Source organism: Gopherus flavomarginatus, chromosome 1, assembly GCF_025201925.1.
Source record: "Gopherus flavomarginatus isolate rGopFla2 chromosome 1, rGopFla2.mat.asm, whole genome shotgun sequence".
Taxonomy (NCBI): Eukaryota; Metazoa; Chordata; order Testudines; family Testudinidae; genus Gopherus; species Gopherus flavomarginatus.
In genome coordinates this window covers 336042966-336064698 of record NC_066617.1, presented here as the reverse complement: position 1 = coordinate 336064698, position 21733 = coordinate 336042966, and the positions used below count along the sequence as shown (strand labels likewise).

Below are 21733 nucleotides of genomic sequence, written 5' to 3'. Positions count from 1 at the left end.
AAAGACCTACTATATACATGGAAAAGTTAATCGTTAACTTCTCTGTAATATTCCTAGTTATGGAAATGTTTGAAGCCTGATTGCCCATTGGAAGCTCGGATTTCGAAGCAGTGGTGTGAAATTGGTTTCCAAGGAGATGATCCTAAAACAGATTTTAGAGGGATGGGCCTCCTGGGATTATATAACCTGTTGTAAGTAGATATACAGATACTTGAGTTTGAAGATGTAATGCTACTTCTACTAATATAACACAAATGTTGATATTGTTAACAGTTTATAGGCATAATTCCTGAAACACTAAAGACTCATCTCAGAAAACTGTGCCAAATAAAACAATTTTATCTTGAGATAGAAATATTTCTTAAAAACCTTAAGCCACGAATCTTGAAATTTAGACAATGCACATGGTTTACTGTGGTATTTCTGTTTATGTTGAGTTTGTACTCATTTGTGAAACATTAAACAAACATGAGAACAGAAACATTTCCATTAAGCATATAGCATTTATTTTATTTTATAGTATTTTTGTGTGTGTAGAGATATACTCTGTAAGAAATATAAAAATCTTGTTTGTTTGCCTATATATGTTTGCTCCTTTGAGGAGTTTTGTTCTGACTTATTGGTTTGAACTGAAAAAATGCCATCACTGTTAGTTATTGTCTGTAGTTAGATCACATTCAATCTTATAATTAGACCCTGAAAAAAAAATCTGATTGCTGTGGTGAATTTTAAATAGCCTTTTATTTTTTCGTTATTTGCTACCATAATATCTGTCCGTTTGATTTTTGACATCTGTCAGTATTAAATAACACAAAAATCCTGTGCTGCTTTTGTCCCTCGATCTAAAGATATCTAAGTATTTTACAATTGTTTAATAAACTACTCCTCACAACATCCCTGTGAGGTCAGGATGTTTTTCATGGTGCAGATTGGGAATCAGAAAGGTTCAGTGACTCAGCCAATGTCGGTCTGTGGCACAACTTGTCTTAGAATTCCAGCTCCTGGTTCCAACTTCTACGCTTTGATCGCAAAAGAAATCATTCCCATTGTACTTGGCATTGTGGTATTGTGACGGCCAGTCTTAGCGGACAATTTGGGAATTGAACTGAGGCTCTCCAGAGCTAAAAGCAGGAGCTGTTACAGTTTGAGCTCAAGTGCCACGGCTCTGTAGCTGGGGCTATAACAGACTCCTATCCTGTGCGTATCAGAGACAGAGGTGGGACATGTAACATGCACTCCTTAATATGTACATAAAGATATCTGGATACTTTATATATACACACTGATCATTTTAAAAATATATTATCAATATATTAAAGCATTTTATATACCATCGTATCTATGCAGAACTGCCCTTGGCAATATTTGAAAGTATTGGGACTATTGTATGAGCATAGCTTGCCAGCATTAAGAATTTCCTGACTTTGTTCACAAATTGCATTAAGTATTTTAATGTGTGCACCTACAGATATTTTGCTGAACGGGATGCTGCAGTAGCTCAGCAAGTTCTCTCCGATTCCCTTCAGCCGAAATACAGGTAATGCTTGAGGCTAACAGTAAATTGACTTCAAATAAATTTTTGTTAGACTTGTGTGCTCAGGTATTGCCATATGCTGTCTCTGGGGCTGTCTATGTGGAGAGTTAATGCACAGCACAGTGGGGTGTAAATCTACAGCACCCTAGCCTGCTGTGCACTAACTGGCCGTACAGACCCTGCTGTCATGTACTAAAAGTTCCCTAGTGCGCTTTGACCTACTGCTGTTTGAAATGCTAACTGTCCTTATAGGCAAGCCTTGTCTCTAAATTAAAATAGCTAGCTACTGTAAATTAATCAGATTGAGAGGACAAACTCATGTATTTCATGTACTGAATCAGACATAGTTTATTTTATTGCTAAATATTTTCATTTTATTCCATATTCTTTTAATTTTAAGCTACTTATCTTTTTATGTGCTTTTCTTTAATTCTCTCTTGTCTTTCACCATGAAGGGACATCACTAAAGAGGAGCTGAGGTATTGTTTTCTCTCCTTTCAGTTTTGTAAGCTTTTACATGTAAATAAAGATCAAACCATATTTGGAGTAAACCCAACATTTATCCAAGTATTCCCCAAGAGTGTACTTGATGTATTCCCTTCTTTAGCTCAATGCTGCAGTGGTCACCAAATCTTACTGGCTGCACAAGGATATGTGCAATTAAACATGCTGATGTGTATAAGATCAAATGTCAGCCTTGCTTCATCATATTTAAAGCAGATTCTGCGTATTGTAGCTACAACTGGACAAATTATTTGTTGCAAATAAAATGTGTGACAAATTTAGCTCTTTAATTAAAATTCTCAGGTCATGCAAACAGTTCCAGACTTCTGTAACCCTGACTTACTAGTCAGAAGTATTTGCCGAATAGTTTGGGCTAACAGTTTTAAGCTTACAAGTTGTTCATATCAACTGTCTGCTATTCCTTAATCGTGATCACCTGGCTACATTAGCATTGCCATACCAGTGGCCAGTGTCAGATACGTTAGAAGAAGGTGCAAGAAGCTAATCTAATGGGTAATAATGGAAAAGCCTATCTGTAGGGAAAGTGTCTGCCCCTCTTCCCCAAAAGCTCAGGCAGGCAGTTGCCCAAAAGAACAAAAATGTTTATTCCTTGTGTTCTCATTATCCATATAAAGAATCCATGTTTTAGTCCTGCTAAGCTCTTGGCCTCTGTAATACCTTGTGACAATGAGTTCCACGTGCATTGCATAAAATATCACTTCGTGTTATCATTTTTAAATGTTTTTGTGTCAATGGACATCTCCTTGCTCTTGTAGTAAGAGAATATGAAAATTGGAGCAATTAATTAACTTCTCTATGGAGTTCCTTAATTTATATACACCTATCGTGTGTCCCCTTTAATTCATCTCATTGCTAAATGTTTGTGTAGTATACAATGCAAGCACAAAGTATTATTAAGGCCTGTCAGAACCAGCAATAGGAATAGGATTTGAGACTACCTGACTCCTAGATCAGTAGTCTTTTTATATCTTTTTATTTAAGCAATGAGTAGGGGCGAGGGAGTCCATACAGAAGTTATAGCTTTCAGAGTGGTAGCAGTATTAGTGTGTATCAGCAAAAACAATGAGGAGTCCTTGTGACACCTTAGAGACTAACAAATTTATTTGGGCATAAGCTTTTGTGGGCTAAAACCCACTTCATCAGATGCAGGGAGTGGAACATACAGGAGCAGGTATAAATACATGAAAGAATGGGAGTTGCCTTACCAAGTGTGAGGTCAGTCTAATAAGACAATTCACTTAACAACAGGATACCAAGACAGGAAAGATAACTTTTGAAGTGGTAATGAGTAGTCCATTTCAGACAGTTGACAAGAAGGTGTGAGTAACAGTAGGGGGAAATTAGTATTGGGGAAAATAGATTCAGATTTTGTAATGACCCAACCACTCCCAGTCTTTATTCAGGCCTAATCTGATGGTATCTAATTTGCAAATTAATTCCAGTTCTGCAGTTTCACGTTGGAGTCTATTTCTGAAGTTTTTTTTATTGAAGAATTGCCACTTTAGGTTTGTTATTGAATGACCAGAAAGACTGAAGTGTTCTCCTACTGATTTTTCAATGTTATGATTCCTGATGTCAGATTTGTGTCCATTTATTCTTTTGCATAGAGACTGTCTGGTTTGGCCAATGTAAATGGCAGAGGGGCATTGCTGGCACATGATGGCATATATTGCATTCGTAGTTGTGAAGGTGAAAGAGCCCCTGATGGTGTGGCTGATGTGATTAGGTCCTATGATGGTGTCCCTTGAATAGATATGTGGACAGAGTTGCCACTGGGGTCTGTTGCAGGGTCGCTTACAGACAGCCCCCCCCAACCTGAAGTAAATACTATACACCACACAGCAGAAACGCCAAACTAGGAATCACACAGCAGAAACACCAAACTAGGAACCAAACCCTGCAACAGACTCCAGTGCCAACTCTGTCTGCGTATCTATTCAAGGGACACCATCATAGGACCTTATCACATCGGCCACATCTTCAGGGTCAGCCATAATCACCATCAGCGATAACCACCAAGAAGTGTTAAATAAAATCATAAATAGATAATAAATAATCTCAGCCTGTCAGCTGCATTAACCAGTCAGAAGTGGTAACAAATGCTCTCAGCCAGCCATTAAATCAAACCAGTAGGAAAGCTCCTTTCCAGACTCTCTACTTTTGGTAGCCCCACTTCTTAGTGCTCTTCATACTAAACAAGTGTGAATTTTATCACAAACATGCCTTTTTGAGTGCTGCAGTGCAAATAATTTTCAGTTCTCAGAAAAATTGCAGTAAGCAATCCTAGCTAAAACCAGCTGTTAGTGTTGTAAGGCACAGACAATAATTTGCGCACATTTAGATGGAATGCAGTGTCTGTCCCACAGCACAGCTGTGTAGGGCTGGAAGTGAAGACAGCAGAGGAGGTATTTAGATAGCCGAAGTGTAACTGCTTCAATGAGAATTTGGTTAGGATATAATTTTATATTTCACCTGAACCATGGCTTTTCTTTCCGCTCATGGGTTTGGTATTGATTCATTGTGTGTGTTGCTATTGAATTGCCAAAACCACTTCCTCCAGCACTTTCCTTAAAAGTCTTCCATCTAAAGACTACCCTGGCCTGACTCACCTTAGTTTGTGAAAGCTTGGTTTTGTTTAATTTCTATAAATTATGAATAACTTCTATAAAGAAAAAGCTACTTCCTAATTTACAATATTGTAAACGTAGAACCAATTATTATACCCAAGGGAAATAATATTGTACACCTAACGTGAGCTTTCTCTTGGAAATGTTTCTATTGCATAGTAGTCAGTAGTAATATTTAATGTTAGATAAAATTGATTCAAAATGACCACACTATATCGTTGCCAAAGACATTTATATCTTAGCAAAATCTGAAAAGAGCAGTTCTCTACAGACATTAGCTTTGTATCTTTCAGTTATTATTGTACACAGCTTCTTTTTAATCTCTTTATTAAGTTTAGTTTGTTTTATTTTTAGCAGAGTTTGCTTCATTTCCAGTTGGTTTTACCTAATCTTTATATTGCTCACCCTATGGATGGGGGGACAGTGTTTTGTTTGTTTGTTAATCATTACCATCTTCATGAAAGGAAATTTGTCTTTGCTAATAAACAGGGTGTGTTTATGTTAATTTTTAAATGGTTTTGTCCTTCAATGTAAAAAAAAATAAAGATCTTAATTAAAATTTTCATAGTTTACATGGCAAATTAAATTTGGATTATGAGCCTTTCTGGGCTAGGGAATTTTGCACCAACGTAGCTACGCAAGCACTGTGTTTATTCCAGTGGCCCATTTGTGAGACAGGGAATAAGAATTCCATTAGTATTCTTCATTTACATGTTATGTTACTTAGAAACCTTTTGGAGCGCTGTATGTGAGCATGCGCGCTCCATCCTTGAAAGAGCATCCACAGAGGGTAAAATGCTTCTAGTGATGCTCTTTGTGTTTGCTGATGTGTTTGTTTAGTGGTTGTGCTGGTGTTCATGTGATGATGATGAACGTTGCTTCTGTTTTTATTAAATTGTATTATTGCTGTATCTTCTCATTTAGCAATTCGTTACCTTCCTTTGAAGACACCACTGAGCCTGTTCCACCTTCCACTATGATGATATGACACTAAATGTGGACACTTTTAAACGTGGTGTCTCCTTCATTGGGCCAATAATAAACCCCCTTCAGCCTTTCACCAAATTGCAGGAGATGAAAACAAAGTTTTGGCGATTGGGAAGATAAGCAGATCAGCATTCTGATGAATGTGTGCACGAATCCTTGTTCTGCTAATAATATCTTCAATATCTGTTGGAGGACTAAATGTGGATATTTCTAATTGTGCAAAAATTATTCTAAATGATATACACAGAAGTATGTGCTGTACAATATAGTCTGAGTTCTCACAATTCCGGTGCAATCTAAACATGACGTGGCTGTATTTTTGCATTCAAGTATATTTCCCTATAGTGGGTCCAAATTCTGAAAATTCTCCTTAGTGCTTATTCAGGCAAAACTCCCATTGATGTCATTGGGATTTGGCATATACAGTTCAGCTATGCCAGTGAAACCTCAGTTAATTGACACTTGTAAACGGTATCAAATTACCTTTTCTAGAAGTCTTTCCATTGTCATACCCTAGTTTGTATTATCTTACCTCCTGAAAGATAAAGAAGTTCCTTTGTTAATTGTCTGTTGTGAGTGATGTGTAAGCATCTATAAACTGCTCTAGACTTCCTTGTAATTAGGCATTAAATATGGCTGCTTTTTAATGTTGCTTAAACTGTAGCCGCTAATTTACTCAGATTAATAAAAAAACATATTCTTTAAGATAACATTTCCCCTATCCATTTGCTACTGGAGAAGTACTATTTTTCATATTTGTTTCAAGTGGTTCATGTCATATATATCTTGGAGAACACCAAAGGCTAAAGTCATCCTTGATCAAAGTTAAAAGAAATGTAGAGTTTTCAACACTTGTTCAAGTTTAACTGAGGTGGACCATCTTTTTGAAGAGGAGACAGAATAAATTGATTTTGACTGGGAGAATAGCATAGCCACAGCCGCCTTTCAGATTGCACTGACGAGAACCATACATGGATGACGCTATAAATCGAGGAAGCTAATCTCACTTCAAACCTATTATACCAGTTTGATCAAACTACGGCAAAATCATAGAAGGAAAGTAAAATACTACTAGGCAGCTCAACTGCACTTAAAATCCCCAGCCTGTGTTAGATAACATTACAGTATAAAACAAATTGGAAAGCCGTGTATGGTAACATCTGAATTCATTTTTTCAGCCAATTCAGCAAAGCTGAATGGGAGAAGAAAAGGTTTGATAAGGCAATTGGGTAAGTACAAGATCTTTAAAAATAAGTTGACATAAATACAATTATGCTGATTGATGTTGTGCATGTAAAAATCAGTTCTCTTAATTTTTTTTAATTCAATTTTTAATGAAATTTCAGTATTAACAACACCATTTACTATTTTATGCTTACCTTAGCCATACGTTGATTATAGCTAATGTACTACTTTTCTAATTGCTTCCGAGTAACCGGAAGAACCTCTTAAAATTATAAGCATTTACTTGTAACTGTGCATAACTGCACATATCAAGGGTTGAATAAACCTCACGAGGTGGGGTCTCACTTTTGACTGTGGCATAGACAAGTTGTGATTTATGAACAGGCCACTTGCCAGCAACTGTAATAACAGGATGAGTGGCCTGGGATAAGTGATGTGGGATTTCTTAGCCATGATTTTGGCATGACTGTATCACTTCCTTTGTTTAATGAGAAACACAAATCAAGGGATAATGTCCTTTTTCTTAACACAAGGACCATATTGACTGCCCACTAAAATTCATCTTCCTTGATCATTCACTTTCATGACTGTGTAGGATGTTGCCCCATTATGCAGATAATTCATTTCCTTTTCAAACAGGTCTTTGATCTACAGTGAGGTAACTGAATCATTATACTAGAGATTTATTTACATGTCTTGGCTTTTCCCAACAGCGACGTAAACCTATGGGCATTCAAAGAATATTTTATCCCTTTTTATCATTTCCAGCATCTGCTGGGACGAGCAGGGAGCCTATGCATATATTTCAACTGGCTCTTTTTATATGTTGATAGAGACTGTGTAATACCCTCCTCGGCAGCATTTTGTTAATCTCATACTGATCCAAATCTGATCATTCTTAACTGTTGGGGTAACTATGTACATACGATACAGGTGGTAGTTTAAAGTGTAGCAGGTCAGTAATAATAACAAATTACTTGTCATAATGAAAACTGTGTCATATGTAGCACTCCCTCTCTACAATAAGTTCAAGAACACTGAGACTTTAATAAGCAAGTCTTATTCCTCTTCCACAGAAATATTTCCATGGTGCTTCTGTGGGAATGATTAGCAAGATGATGAAACTATTATTTTCAGTATAGTACAGGCAGATATCTTAGGTGTAACACTGCCTTTAAAATGTACAGAAAAAAGGATAAATATCTTCTTTTGTTTTCATTTACTTTGTTCTAAGAACCTTGTCAGATAAGAGGAAAATTAACCAAAGTCAAGCATTATTCTTAAAAACAAAATCTGTGCTACATTTACTTCCCCTAGCCTTTTAGTTTCATCAGCATTTCCTATAAATCCTACTCTTTACTTTTCTTCCAGCTACTCTTTTGCTATTGTTGGCATTAACATAACTGACCTTGCATACAACCTGCTTGTGAGTGGTGCGCTGAAGACTCATTTCTACAATGTTGCTCCAGAGGCTCCAACGTTATCCCATTTCCAACAGACTTTCTGTAAGTTTTTTTGTTTTTGTTTGCATTACCAGTAACACCTTTCTTAAAATCACTCAGGACTGGTGAATTTCATGGAACAACATTAGTGCAGCATGGATGGGCATCATCCTAACCTTATTATTTTATCTTTGTGATGTTTGGACCCCGGAGCATACTGTGTATGATGTTGTGCAAAACAGACAGGTGAATAAGTTCAGGAAAAAGAAGAAAAAATGTGTTTTGACAGAGCCATACAAAAGAAATTCTCCCATCTATTCAAGCTTACCTGCAGAACATCTGTGATAGGGATGCACTGCAGAGCAGGGACTCAGCACTGTAAACAGAAGTGGTGAACTGACACATTGGACCTTTTTCAGAAGTATAGTGTTCAGAAGCGAATGTTCCCAGTTCTTATGGCACCCACATGGTATAGGTTATACTGTTCTCTTCAGACAGCCTTCCACTACCGCAGCACACTGGTGATTAGGATCTGAATTTTAGCTTTTAAAAGAAAAATTCAAAATTGAACTTGCAAAAATGGGCTTTTCAGGATGAGAAATTCTGTAAATGGTTTGGAGGTCCTGGTGATGGTACGGGGAATCACAGAAGCGTAGGGTTCGAAGGGACTTCAGGAGGTCATCTAGTCCAACCCCCTGCTCAAAGTAGGATCTAATCCCCATATAAATCATCCCAGCCAGGGCTTTGTCAAGCCTGACCTTAAAAACCTCTAAGGAAGGAGATTCCACCACCTCCCTAGGTAACCCATTCCAGTGCTTCACCACCCTCCTACTGAAAAAGTTTTTCCTAATATCCAACTTATACCTCCCCCACTGCAGCTTGAGACCATTACTCCTTGTTCTATCATCTGGTACCACTGAGAACAGTCTAGATCCATCCTCTTTGGAACCCCCTTTCAGGTAGTTGAAAGCAGCTATCAAGTCCCCCCTCATTCTTCTCTTCTGCAGACTAAACAATCCCAGTTCCCTCAGTCTCTCCTCATATGTCATGTACTTCAGCCCCCTAATCACTTTTGTTGCCCTCTGCTGGACTCTTTCCAATTTTTCCACATCCTCCTTATAGTGTGGGGCCCAAAACTGGACACAGTACTCCAGATGAGGCCTCACCAATGCTTGGATCACTACCCCTTCCTGCTTCTCCACCTGGGCACTAATGATACTGCCAAGAATGACCTTGAGTGGATCACTGCACACTACATGGCTCTGGGAAGAAGAGTAAAGGAATTTGAGGCACAAGTGGTGGTCTTGTCCATCCTCCCTGTGGAAGTCTAAGGCCCGAGTAGAGCCTGTCGAATTGTGGAAGTCAACGAATGGCTACACAAGTGGTGTCAGAGAGAAGGCTTTGGATCCTTTCACTATAGGATGGTGTTCCAAGAAGGATTGCTAGGCAGAGACAGGCTCCATCTATTGAAGAGAGGGAAGAGCATCTTTGCAAGCAAGCTGGCTAACCTAACGAGGAGGGCTTTAAACTAGGTGGAAGGAGGGACGAAAACCAAAGCCCTGAGGTAAGTGGGATACCAGAAGGAAGCACGAGCAGGAGAGCACAAGAGCGGAGGACTCATGCCTCATACTGAGAGCGCAGGATGGCCAGCGAGTTATCTTAAGTGCCTATACACAAATGCAAGAAGCCTGGGAAACGAGCAGGGAGAACTGGAAGTCCTGGCACAGTCAAGGAATTATGGTGTGATTGGAATAACAGAGACTTGGTGGGATAACTCACATGACTGGAGTACTGTTACAGATGGATATAACCTGTTCAGGAAGGACAGGCGGGGCAGAAAAGGTGAGGGAGTTGCACGTCTTAAGAGAGCAGTATGACTGCTCAGAGCTCCAGTATGAAACTGCAGAAAAACCTGAAAGTCTCTGGATTAAGTTTAGAACTGTGAGCAACAAGGGTGATGTCGTGGTGGGAATCTGCTATAGGTCACCAGACCAGGAGGATGAAGTAGATGAGGCTTTCTTCAGGCAACTAACAGAAGTTACTAGATCACAGGCCCTGGTTCTCATGGAGGACTTGAATCACTCCAATATCTGCTGGGAGAGCAATACAGCAGTGCACAGACAATCTAGGAAGTTTTTGGAAAGTGTAGGGGACAATTTCTTAGTGCAAGTGCTGGAGGAACCAACTAGGGGCAGAGCTCTTCTTGACCTGCTGCTCACAAACAGGGAAGAATTAGTAGGAAAGCAAAAGTGGATGGGAACCTGGGAGGTGTTGTCAGAAGAGTGTTGTTGTCAGAGGTGTTGTCATATGCTACCGGTGTGGTGCTCTGCTCTCTCTGTTGGTATCACTCGGCTGCGTGCATGAGCTCACCCTGTGTGCTGCCCCAGCTCTGCAGATAGCTGATACAGCAGACCCGACGAGAACCCCCAATGACCACAGACTCTAGTAAGGTGCAAAGTCACGTCTGCTAGGTTTATTGCGATCTTGGACACAATGGCAGTTCCCTGTAGGTTTCTTAGCCTAACTCAGGGCATACTACGAGAAAGTGCCTCTTGGCAATGGACCCAGCTCAGTCAGTGGCGGGACTTTCCACTGCCCCCTTGGCCGGACAAAGACATCACCCCAGGGATACATTTTTTATACACAGATACAAACAAGTTACACATGACTCCTGACGTATTGAGGTGCAACCCCTCTACGGAGTAAAGTGCCGCCTCTCACCTTGTACATGTTGGTTCAATCAAAACAACTCTATCCATCATATTACCCTTTTGCCCCTGTCATTGGGATGGGTCAATCTGTTCCTTGTTATCTGTGTGGAATGTGCAAGTATGTGAATGTTCTGTTCTCTAGTGTTCAGTACCTTTTAGGTACGTATCTTCTTGCAGCATCAGCCCTTTCCTTGCCAGCTTCTGTAAGCAGGGCCTGCCTCTGGTTCACAGCTTCACTTTGCTTTATGTTAGCAAAGTCTTGGCCATTATTTTAGTTCAGGCCTCAGGCCTCATATTGGGCCTTTATCAGGGCCTTCACTTACTACAGGAGGCAGTGACCATGAGATGGTCGAGTTCAGGAGCCTGATACTAGGAAGAAAAGAGAGCAGCAGAATACTGACCCTGGACTTCAGAAAAGCAGACTTTGACTCCCTCAGGGAACTGATGAGCAGGATCCCTTGGGAGAATAACATGAGGGGAAAGGAGTCCAGGAGAGCTGGCTGTATTTTAAAGAATCCTTATTGAGATTGCAGGAACAAACCATCTCGATGTGTAGCAAGAACAGTAAATATGGCAGGCAACCAGCTTGGCTTAACAGTGAAATCCTTGCTGATCTTAAACGCAAAAAAGAAGCTTAGAAGATGTGGAAGATTGGGCAAATGACCAGGGAGGAGTATAAAAATATTGCTCAGGCATGCAGGAGTGAAATCAGGAAGGCCAAATCACACTTGGAGTTGCAGCTAGGAAGGGATGTTAAGAGTAACAAGAAGAGTTTCTTCAGTTATGTTAGCAACAAGAAGACTTTCAGGGAAAAAGTGGGCCCCTTACTGAATGAGGGAGGCAACCTAGTGACGGAGGATGTGGAAAAGGCTAATATACTCAATGCTTTTTTTTTTGCCTCTGTCTTCACGAAAAAGGTCAGCTCCCAGACTACTGCTCTGAGCAGCACAGCATGGGGAGGAGGTGACCAGCCCTCTGTGGAGAAAGAAGTGGTTCAGGACTATTTAGAAAGGCTGGACAAACACAGGTTCATGGGGCTAGATGTGCTGCATCTGAGGGTGCTAAAGGAATTAGTAGATGTGATTGCAGAACCATTGGCCATTATCTTTGAAAACTCATGATGATTGATTGAGGTCTCTGATTACTGGAAAAAGGCTAATGTAGTGCCCATCTTTAAAAAAGGGAAGGAGGAGGATCCGGGGAACTACAGGCCAGTCAGCCTCACCTCAGTCCCTGGAAAAATCATGGAGCAGGTCCTCACGGAATTCATTCTGAAGCACTTAGAGGAGAGGAAAGTGATCAGGAACAGTCAGCATGGATTCACCAAGGGCAAGTCATGCCTGACTAACCAGATTGTCTTCTATGACCAGGTAACTGGCTCTGTGGATGAGGGGAAAGCAGTGGATGTGTTATTCCTTGACTTTAGCAAAGTTTTTGATAGGGTCTCCCACAGTATTCTTGCCAGGAAGTTAAAGAGGTATGGGCTGGATGAATGGACTATAAGGTGGATAGAAGGCTGGCTAGATGGTTGGGCTCAACAGGTAGTGATCAATGGCTCCATGTCTAGCTGGCAGCCAGTATCAAGCGGAGTGCCCCCAAGTGTCAGTCCTGGGGCTGTTTTTGTTCAATATCTTTATTAATGATCTGGAGGATGGTGTGGACTGCACCCTCAGCAAGTTTGCCGATGACACTAAACTTGGAGAAGTGGTATATACGCTGGAGGGTAGGGAGAGGATATAGAGAGACCTAAACAAATTAGAGGATTGGGACAAAAGAAATCTGGTGAGGTTCAGCAAGGACAAGTGCAGAGTCCTGCACTTAGGAAGAAAGAATCCTGTGCACTGCTACAGACTAGGGACTGAATGGCTAGGCAGCAGTTCTGCAGAAAAGGACCTAGAGGTTACAGTGGACGAGAAACTGGATGTGAGTCGACAGTGTGCCCTTGTCAAGAAGGCTAACAGCATTTTGGGCTGTATAAGTAGGAGCATTGTCAGCAGATCGAGGGATGTGATCATTCCCCTCTATTTGGGAAAGGAGGTCCAGAAGTAACTAGAGAAGGGTCTGCCTGAACTATGAAGAGTAAGATCTAGAATTAACTAGTAGGCAGCAGTCGGTAGCTGCTGATGGGTGAGGGTAGGGAAGGGAGTGAATTAATGGATGAATATGGGGGAGTGGTTAGGGGGAAACGGGTTAGAATGAGAAGTAGCTGAAAATAAAATGGAAAATATATAAGCAAGCATTTGGTAAGAAGAGGAAGTTGATAAATTTTTTTTCTCAAGTAGGATCATCAGAGACAAAAGGAATGGAAATAGTGTCAATAACTGTATTGCTTGTTCCCCCTTTCTGATGTTGTTTGGTTAGATGACAGTAAGATCTTTGGCACTGAGTCCTGTCTTATTTTATGTCTGTGAAGTGCCTAACATGCTGGCTGTTAGATACAATAAATGCCTCTTAAAGCACTTCAGATATTCACTAACTCTCTTCGAAAATGTGCTACTGTATAAGACAAGTCATTACCCTGTGGGCAACCTCCATACATCAGCAGGGATCAGCCCGTATGGTTTTGTGATGGATTCTGGGCTGTCACAGCTGACTGGAGCTGGCTGGCACAAATTCAGGGAAGCTAACACTTTTACTGTGTGGCATGTGACATTCAGCTACAAAGATTCCATTATAATCTCTGCAGACTACAGCTGAATGTTTATGTTTAAGGTAAGTTTACAATGAGTTGTTTGCCAAACAAAGAGGAACAAATTCTTCAACATTTCAAAGGCCCTTTCTCAGAAGACGCTGAGAGTCTTTCTCGTTGACACTGTCTAGTCATCAGTTTCTGCAAATCCCTTCTTGGCCAGTGTGCCTTAGTTTTTGAATGAGTGAGTGGATCTTTTGGATAGGCTTATGTTGTTTTCACATTGTCTGTTATCTCCAGTGTTGCTGCATCCTCAAAGTCTTGTGAAATCCACAAAATTTTAAGTAATTTTTACACTTTAGAAATGGCTTTCTGGAGGTGACTGCTTGTTTTCTTTCAGAGTAGCAGCCGTGTTAGTCTGTATCTGCAAAAAGAACGGAAGTACTTGTGGCACCTTAGAGACTAACAAATTTATCTGAGCATAAACTTTCGTGGGCTACAGCCCACTTCTTCGGATGCGTAGAATGCTTGTTTTCTGTGTGCCAGTGCTCAGATCCAGCCACCAGGTGTCACTGTTTTGCTTGTTGATCCCATCGCAGATGCTTTCTGCTCCCATCTTTATTGCTACCCTACAATTCCATCTTATTTCACTGCCTACTCTGTGTACCTACAAAAAAAGGGGAGCTCCCTGGAGAGACATGGAGATAGTTTGGGAGTAGGCCCAGTAGGGCTAAGAAATTACATTTACCACTCTCTCTCCTGGCTTAATGCTGCAGTGGGATAAAAACCACAAGACTAAGAATTCCAGGGTGGAGTAGACTTTTCATGCTGGTGGGGGAGGTGGTGGAGCTGCTGGCTATGTGGGATGGCTGGAGTAGTCCCAGCATGGTGGGATTGTGTGTGGGAAGAAAGTCAGGATATATTTGGAGAAGGAATGCTGCTTTCTTTATGATGAAATATCTGACAGACTGACCACGCCAAACATACGTTGTTGTAATGCCTGTCTCATTGTTTGGGAAGTGGGAGGCCTTATTGTTTTTTTCACTCACTCACACAGTTCTGTATTCTTTCCCACTACACTGACACTTTTCCCCCATGGCCTTAGTCATCCTAGGTTTCAACTAATTGAATTCAGCTGAGAAAAATTGAAACACAATTAGGCTGCAGTAAATGCCTGCAGGCTGCATGTGTGAATCTGAAAGTCAAAATTACAATGCACAGCAAGCACTATTTCTAGGTGAAAGAATACAATAGCTGTACTGATTTGACCTCTCAAACACCGGGCCAAATTCTGTTCTTGTCTACACCCATCCAGTTCTTCTGGACTTTGGTGGGCTTGCCTGGGTGTAGCTGAGTGCAGAATTTGACTGACTATTCCCAGGGCAGTACTGAAATCTCTTGATACTACAAGCAATGCACTCAATTCTATATCATTAATTAATATGAAATTCCTTTTGATGGAATAAAAATGACCCTACACGCTGAACACCAAGCCACTTCTCATGCTGTATAAATAATAATACTTTTGAAACACCTGGCTCTGTCTGTGAGAATCCCAACCATAATATATTTACCTTTAATAATAATTTTTAAAGGTATTTTGCTGAGCTAGGTTTTTCCTTCAAAGAAAAACCTTCCAGCTTTAGGAGTATCATCTGTCTGCCCAAGTACATGAAAATGGTTTAGTTTATAAATTAACCATGGAATCCACTGTGTAGCTTGTAAAGTCTAGCAATAAGGTACCATTTTGGAAGTGAATAGACTGAATGAGATGTTTATCAAACCAAAGATGGAATAAAGTACATAATAAAAGTGTCCTGGAATAAGTCCTGATTGAGCAAAGCCCATGGCATATGCTTAAGTCCGTCCCTATTCAGGAAAGCACATAAGGTTGTGTGTAAGGCCTGTTGGCTTCAAGCACATGTTTAAGTGCTTTGCTGAACTGGACTACACAACCCATAGTATTTCTTGACACAGCTGTTTGTTGACAATGCTCTACCTCCAGACCACTGCTGGGAAGGTGATGCAGAAATCACAGATGGTCACAGAGGGGGCAAAGAATAAAAACAAAAAAGACTTTAAAAAGAAAAAAAACCTTTATCAGGACAGCTATCATATGGTATAGGTTTCTCATGCCTTTTCCTTACACAAGGGGAGTTTGCCAACGCCAATTATTTCTTGCCCTTGGCATTTGTCTAGCCATGATTATGTGCAAACCCAATATGATGGAATCCTTTATTCATGTTTAGAAAGACAAGTGTAAAACTGAACGTTCCTGGCAAAGATCCAGTAACTAGTTGTTTTCAGACTATAAGTTATGTTAACTCGCAATTCATAAATTAAATGGTTTTTAAGTGTAGGGCTTGTTCAGTAAATATTTTATAATAGACACTTCCCTAGAGGCTGTTTATAATGTAGAGTAAGTGTTGTTTCATAGATATTTGAGCATGAGAATAATTTGAATATAAACAAAAGATGCTTATTAAAGACTGATTCTGATTAATAATGTCATCTCTTAATGCTTGTAGCCTGCAGTTTAATATTAAAATATATTTGTATTTCACTTGGTTTATCCAGGCACAAGTTAACAATTCTGTAACTGCATATCAAGAGAGGAGAGATCTGGTAATTTGATAGATTCATTTTAGTTAGTTATTGGTAAAATTAGGCCATTTCATTCATATAAGTAGCAATAAAAATTTTGTTTAAAGTTTGCATTAGGCAATTGAGTAATCTTTCAAAAGTGCTTCTCTAAATTAGGCCTTAATTCAAGACAACATCGCAATTTGGGAAAACTTTAAAACACATGAGTAAGTGTCCTCCTGATTGGGGGCTCTTGGTGTTATAAAATTAGTGTATTTTCTTATGTTAAGAAGTAAATTATAGTAATTCCATTACTATTGCTAGCAGAGCTATGTAAGTTATTTTGTTTTAATTATTTGAAGATGCCTCTTAGAGGCTTGTTTTAATATTGTATGCTGTAGTGCTTCATTTCTTAGTAAGACTAACACAACTTCATTAAATACTGTAATACATCACACTTCAATAGTACTAGCTTCACTTACCCCACAATGTGCATTATGATTTCTGATTGCAGTGCTTGCTATTCTGTAGACTAAAGGAAACAACTTTACCTGTGTTCTAATTCTTTATATATTGAATTCTTTTATTAGGCTATTTGATGCATGAATTCCATAAATTCTGGATTGAAGAAGATCCACTGGACATAATGGAGTTTAACCGTGTGCGAGAGAAATTTCACAAGCGAATTTTAAAACAGCTCCAGAATCCAGACATGGCTCTGTGCCCTCACTTTGCTGCCTCAGAAAGCTTAATCAACATGTAGTCATTCACTTGATTTGATTTGAGAACACTGCCTCACTCTTCCCTTAGGTCACACTTTAGATCATCACTAACATATTGAATGACCATGGCGATTGTATGCATGCCTTTTGGTGCAGTATTCATCTCTTTTTGTCATAAACATTAGATCCCCTTACACTTCTTTCCAGGGGATTTCTCATTAAATGGGTGCTCATATTGCGGCATTATGCAGTGTTACGTTCTGAATTGATGTCCAGGTATCAAGAGTTTTCTATTTTTTTAGACTTTTTTTCCCATAATTCGACATTGAAGAACTGTATTTCTCTAGCTGTGTTTTGTATATGTGGAATAATTATCTGAATCTTGTATTGTGAAAGCCTTTAAACTTATTGATATGTTTTGTGATAACTACTGACATTTCAAGCAAAGTACATGTTTGGACTTCATCTAGAAGATAATGTATGTAACTTTAATCTAATGCAGAAAAACACATTAAAGACTAATTTTTTTCCATGCATTCATTCATGCTTCATGAAAAATTAATGAAAATTTGAGACAAACTTCAGTGGGAACAATATATTTAAAATATGCAGAATTGCCATGAGACTCCACAGCTACTTGAATACAAAATGAGCTGAAGACTGCTGCATTTATAGTGAAGAGCAAATATATTCATAATGACTGAACACCTCAGGTGCCATCTTTACAAAAAGTTGCATAGGGTTAGAGCCACCCAGCATCCACTAGTGCAGGGGTTCTCAAACTGGGAGTTGGGACCCCTCAGGGGGTTGCAAGGTTATTACATGGGGGGTAGTGAGCCGTCAGCCTCTACCCCAAACCCCGCTTTGCCTCCTGCTTTTATAATGGTGTTAAATATATTTTAAAGTGTTTTTAATTTATAAGGGAGGCCGCACTCAGAGGCTTGCTTTGTGAAAGGGGTCACCACTACAAAAGTTTGAGAACCACTGCACTAGCACATCTAAATTCCTGTGCACAAGGGGTTAATATTTCACATGTCTGACTGCAGCATGATTTGATCATGTTTTGCTTGGAAAGTTCAGTTGAGCAAAAAAAGTCTTTTTTGGTGCAGTTTTTTGGAAGTATTGAAAAATTTGCTTTGTGTTGTCAAATCAATTCCCAGGAACTGTGAGAAATAATTGATTAGAAGGTTTAGAGGAAAATCACACAAGTTTCCCAGATCACTTTAAAAAAGGTGTCTGTCACTATGATTGACCAGTGGCATTTCATACCCTGGGTATTTTTTTACCTTCTGAACAATCAGTTTTATTGTTAATCAAAGTTTGTTTTACCACTTGCGTATTGTGATAGACCCAGGCCAGTTTGGAACAGCAGAGTAGTAGAAGGGAGATATACTGGCCACAGGATAAGCAGTTTTCTGTTCCCTGAGTGACCAGAGCAGGGGCTGCTCCAGACTAAGAGAACACCTGACTCCAATTAACCTGCTAAGAGTCTGGTGAGGCTGTTAAGCACCTGACTAATTAAGGCCCCCCTGATGCTATAAAAGGGCTCACTTCAGTCAGGCCAGGGGAAGCCAGAGGAGAGGAAGTGCGTTTGAGGAACTGGGAGCAAGAGGTGTGCAAGAAGCCGAGAGTGAGTAGGCATACGGCTGGAGGACTGAGAAGTACAAGTGTTATTAGACATCAGGAGGAAGGTTCGGTGGTGAGGACAAAGAAGATGTTGGGAGAAGGCCATGGGGAAGCAGCCCAGGGAGTTGAAGCTGTCGCGCAACTGTACCAGGAGGCACTCTAGACAGCTGCGGTCCACAGGGCCCTTGGCTGGAACCCGGGGTAGAAGGTGGGCCCAGGTTCCTCCCAACTCCTGATCAAACACAGGAGGAGTTGACCTGGACTGTGGCTTCTACCAGAGGGGAAGGTCTCTGGGCTTTTTCCCGACCCACAGGGTGAATCTGTGAGGCAAGCAAATCCACCAATAAGTGCAAGACCCACCAAGATAGAGGAGGAACTTTGTCACAGTATTGAGATTAAATTTGACTATTGCCCAACTATGTGAATTATATGAATACATTATCTGTCATTCTCAATAGGGAAGCAGCATGGGATTTTATTTCTAAGGTACATACATGTAAATTAAAATGAATGTTCCTGTGCTTTCAGGGATGTCATTGAGTGAAAGGGAACATAACCATCTCAGCAGCGCTTCTCTCTGGCCAATGTGAAAAGCAATATGGGCCTGATCCAAAGCCCATTGGATCCTGTGGGAGTCTTTTCACAGGTTCTGTTCCAAAGCACATTAGTCTATTTGTGTTGTAAAAGTAGCTATTGCTCCTTATAGTTTGGACCAGACACTTAGAAAACAAGGAGAGGATTAGCCTTTTCTAGGAAACTATCTAGATTTTGGTCCTGTCAATCGTGTGCTTCACAAAGATTATACAAATGTGGATCACGTCTCCCACATAGGGCTAGACACCCACATCCTGCTCTGTTTTCATAGGCAAATCTCCAGTTGACTTTGAGGACCGCAATTTTTACCCAATGACTTTAGAAACTAGAGAAACTCAGAATACCCACTGTTGCACACAGGGCTGCCCAGAGGCGGAGGCAAGTGGGGCAGTGTGCCCTTGGCCCCACAGGGGCCCCCCACAAGAGTTTTTCAGCAGGTCCAGTGCCGCCAAGCACACCCAGAGCGAGTGACGGACCTGCTGCCAAAGACCTGGAGCTTTTTCCGCTCCGTGCGGAAATTCGGTGGCGAGGGCTCCTTCTGCTCCAGGTCTTTCGGCAGCAGTTCAGCAGCTAGGGCTTCTTCCACTCCGGGTCTTTGGCAGCGAGTACTTCACTCGCTCTGGGACCTGCTGCTGAAGTGCCCCAAAGACCTGCAGCAGAAGGACCCCCGCCGCCAAAGACCCCAGGCCCCTTGAATCCTCTGGGTGGTTCATGAAAATGGGAGTAATAAGATATTTGTTCAATTATTTTGGTACTTGGTTAGCACTGATTTGGAGAGAGATTACTTACAGTATTGGTGAGAACAATGCACGTAATGCCAGCAACGTTATATTTAAATGATTTTTTTTCTGTCTCAAACTTGGAAAAAGCATCTAAAACAGTCTGGATTATAACTTTTGATGCTTTACAATTCTCTCCCCCCCCCTCACATTTAATTGAGCAAAACAATCCAATTCAGGCTGCAATGTTTTGCACATAGTTGCAGCCTGCTGAGATCTTAAAGGAAGACACAGCATTGGATCCTCTTCATCTGAATTTGCAAGAGAAAATCCAGGTCAGTGTTTCCTTTCTAGGGCTGGTCTTCACTACGGTGAGATGGATGCTGCTGCAATTGATGCAGCAGGTCTAGTGAAGGCCTGCTAAGTCGATGGCAGAGCGGTCTCCACCCGACCTCAGTACTCCACCTTTCCGAGAAGAGTAAGGGAAGTCGACCAGAGAGCATCTCCCGTCAACACAGTGCAGTAAAGACACCAGAGTAAGTCAATCTAAGCTACGTCAACTCCAGCTACATTATTCACATAGCTAGAGTAGCGTAACTTCGGTTGATGTACCCCAGTAGAGAAGACAAGCCCTAATAGTGTGACCTTAACAACTATGGTATGGCATGGCTTTTCTCCAGGTGCCTGCTGCCTATACATTCAGAAAATAACATGTAGTTATGTGTCAGTGTAATGATAACCCAGTTGCTTTTGTGGTATTTCTGCTATCTTACAGGGAGTGGTATGCAGTGTTTTTGTAGCTGTGTCAGTCCCAGGATATTAGTGTGACAAAGTGGGTGAGATAACGTCTTTTATTGGACCAACAATGGTCAATGAGAGAGACAAACTTTTGAGCTTACTCAGAGCTCTTCTTCATGTCTGGGTTAGTTTCCCGGACCTGAAGAAGAGCTCTGTGTAAGCTTAAAAGTTGGTATCTGTCACCAACAGAAGTTGGTCCAATAAGAAAGTGAGTAGTGTGCAGAGAGATGGATTTAATGGTGCTAAACATGTAATTTCCCTTTCCCTTGGAGACCCTTCATATCTCCATTGCCACCCAGGAAGCCTCACTATTTTTGTTTTGTGTATTTTATTTTACTTAGTTACGTATTTTTGCAGACCACGTTTTCCTAGGTCTTGATGGGCAGTACCCTTGGTCTTCTCGTTCTTGTCCTATCTGCAGCACAGAGTGGCTCCATCAAGATGGTTGTGAGCTATTAGGAGAGGGTGGCTCAGGGAATCTGTGTGTTTTCTTCTAATGACTTCAGATCCTGCCACACAAGAAAATGAGTTCAGTCTTGCTCCTCTCCATCCATCCCCGGAAAATGGTTCAGCAGCTGTCTTTGCATTGAGCTTGCTGAGAAGAGGTCATTTATTTTGTTTTGCACAGCTCTGTGCACAAATGGTCCCAACATAATTGTGCCTTTTTAGGTGCTACCACAATATAAATGATAAATATTGAGATCTTAAAGCCACCATCTTTCTAACCAGGAAGCATCTTCCATCACAGTCTGTCACCAACGTTCCAGAGAGGTGTTTGTATTAGACTTAAATTAATTCATGTTTTTATTTTTCTGACCTCTTTGGTGCTTCGTTTCTGGGGCTGAAAGTTTGTTGTTCTGTGCACTCCCCTATTGAGTTCTAGTCTGTTGTGTTTAACCTTCTTTACAGGAGACATTTGACCAGATGCTAGCTTCTTGTAAGTAGGGAGAGAAAACAGAGAATGTAAGCAACTAAAGAGTTTGTCTCATCTTTTGCTGCTGCCTTCCATGGACAGAACTGGGCCCATTTTGCTATGCTGAAAATATCTCAC

General features: G+C 40.6%; 1 protein-coding gene across 5 annotated transcripts in view; it reads left to right on the top strand.

The window, feature by feature from the left end:
• The window catches only part of ELMOD1 (ELMO domain containing 1), a 66198-nt gene extending 48729 nt beyond the window's left edge, over positions 1–17469 (top strand). For 4 of the 5 annotated variants that reach the window (XM_050928228.1, XM_050928233.1, XM_050928212.1 and 1 more), the window contains 6 exons: positions 58–191; positions 1469–1537; positions 1990–2013; positions 6852–6902; positions 8230–8363; positions 16814–17469. In XM_050928228.1, the coding sequence (XP_050784185.1) occupies positions 58–191; positions 1469–1537; positions 1990–2013; positions 6852–6902; positions 8230–8363; positions 16814–16986 (585 nt within the window). In that variant the 3' untranslated portion in view covers positions 16987–17469. The remainder of the gene's footprint in view (positions 1–57; positions 192–1468; positions 1538–1989; positions 2014–6851; positions 6903–8229; positions 8364–16813) is intronic. The other variant, XM_050928220.1, reaches the window with a different exon arrangement.
• The last annotated feature ends 4264 nt before the right edge of the window (positions 17470–21733 follow it).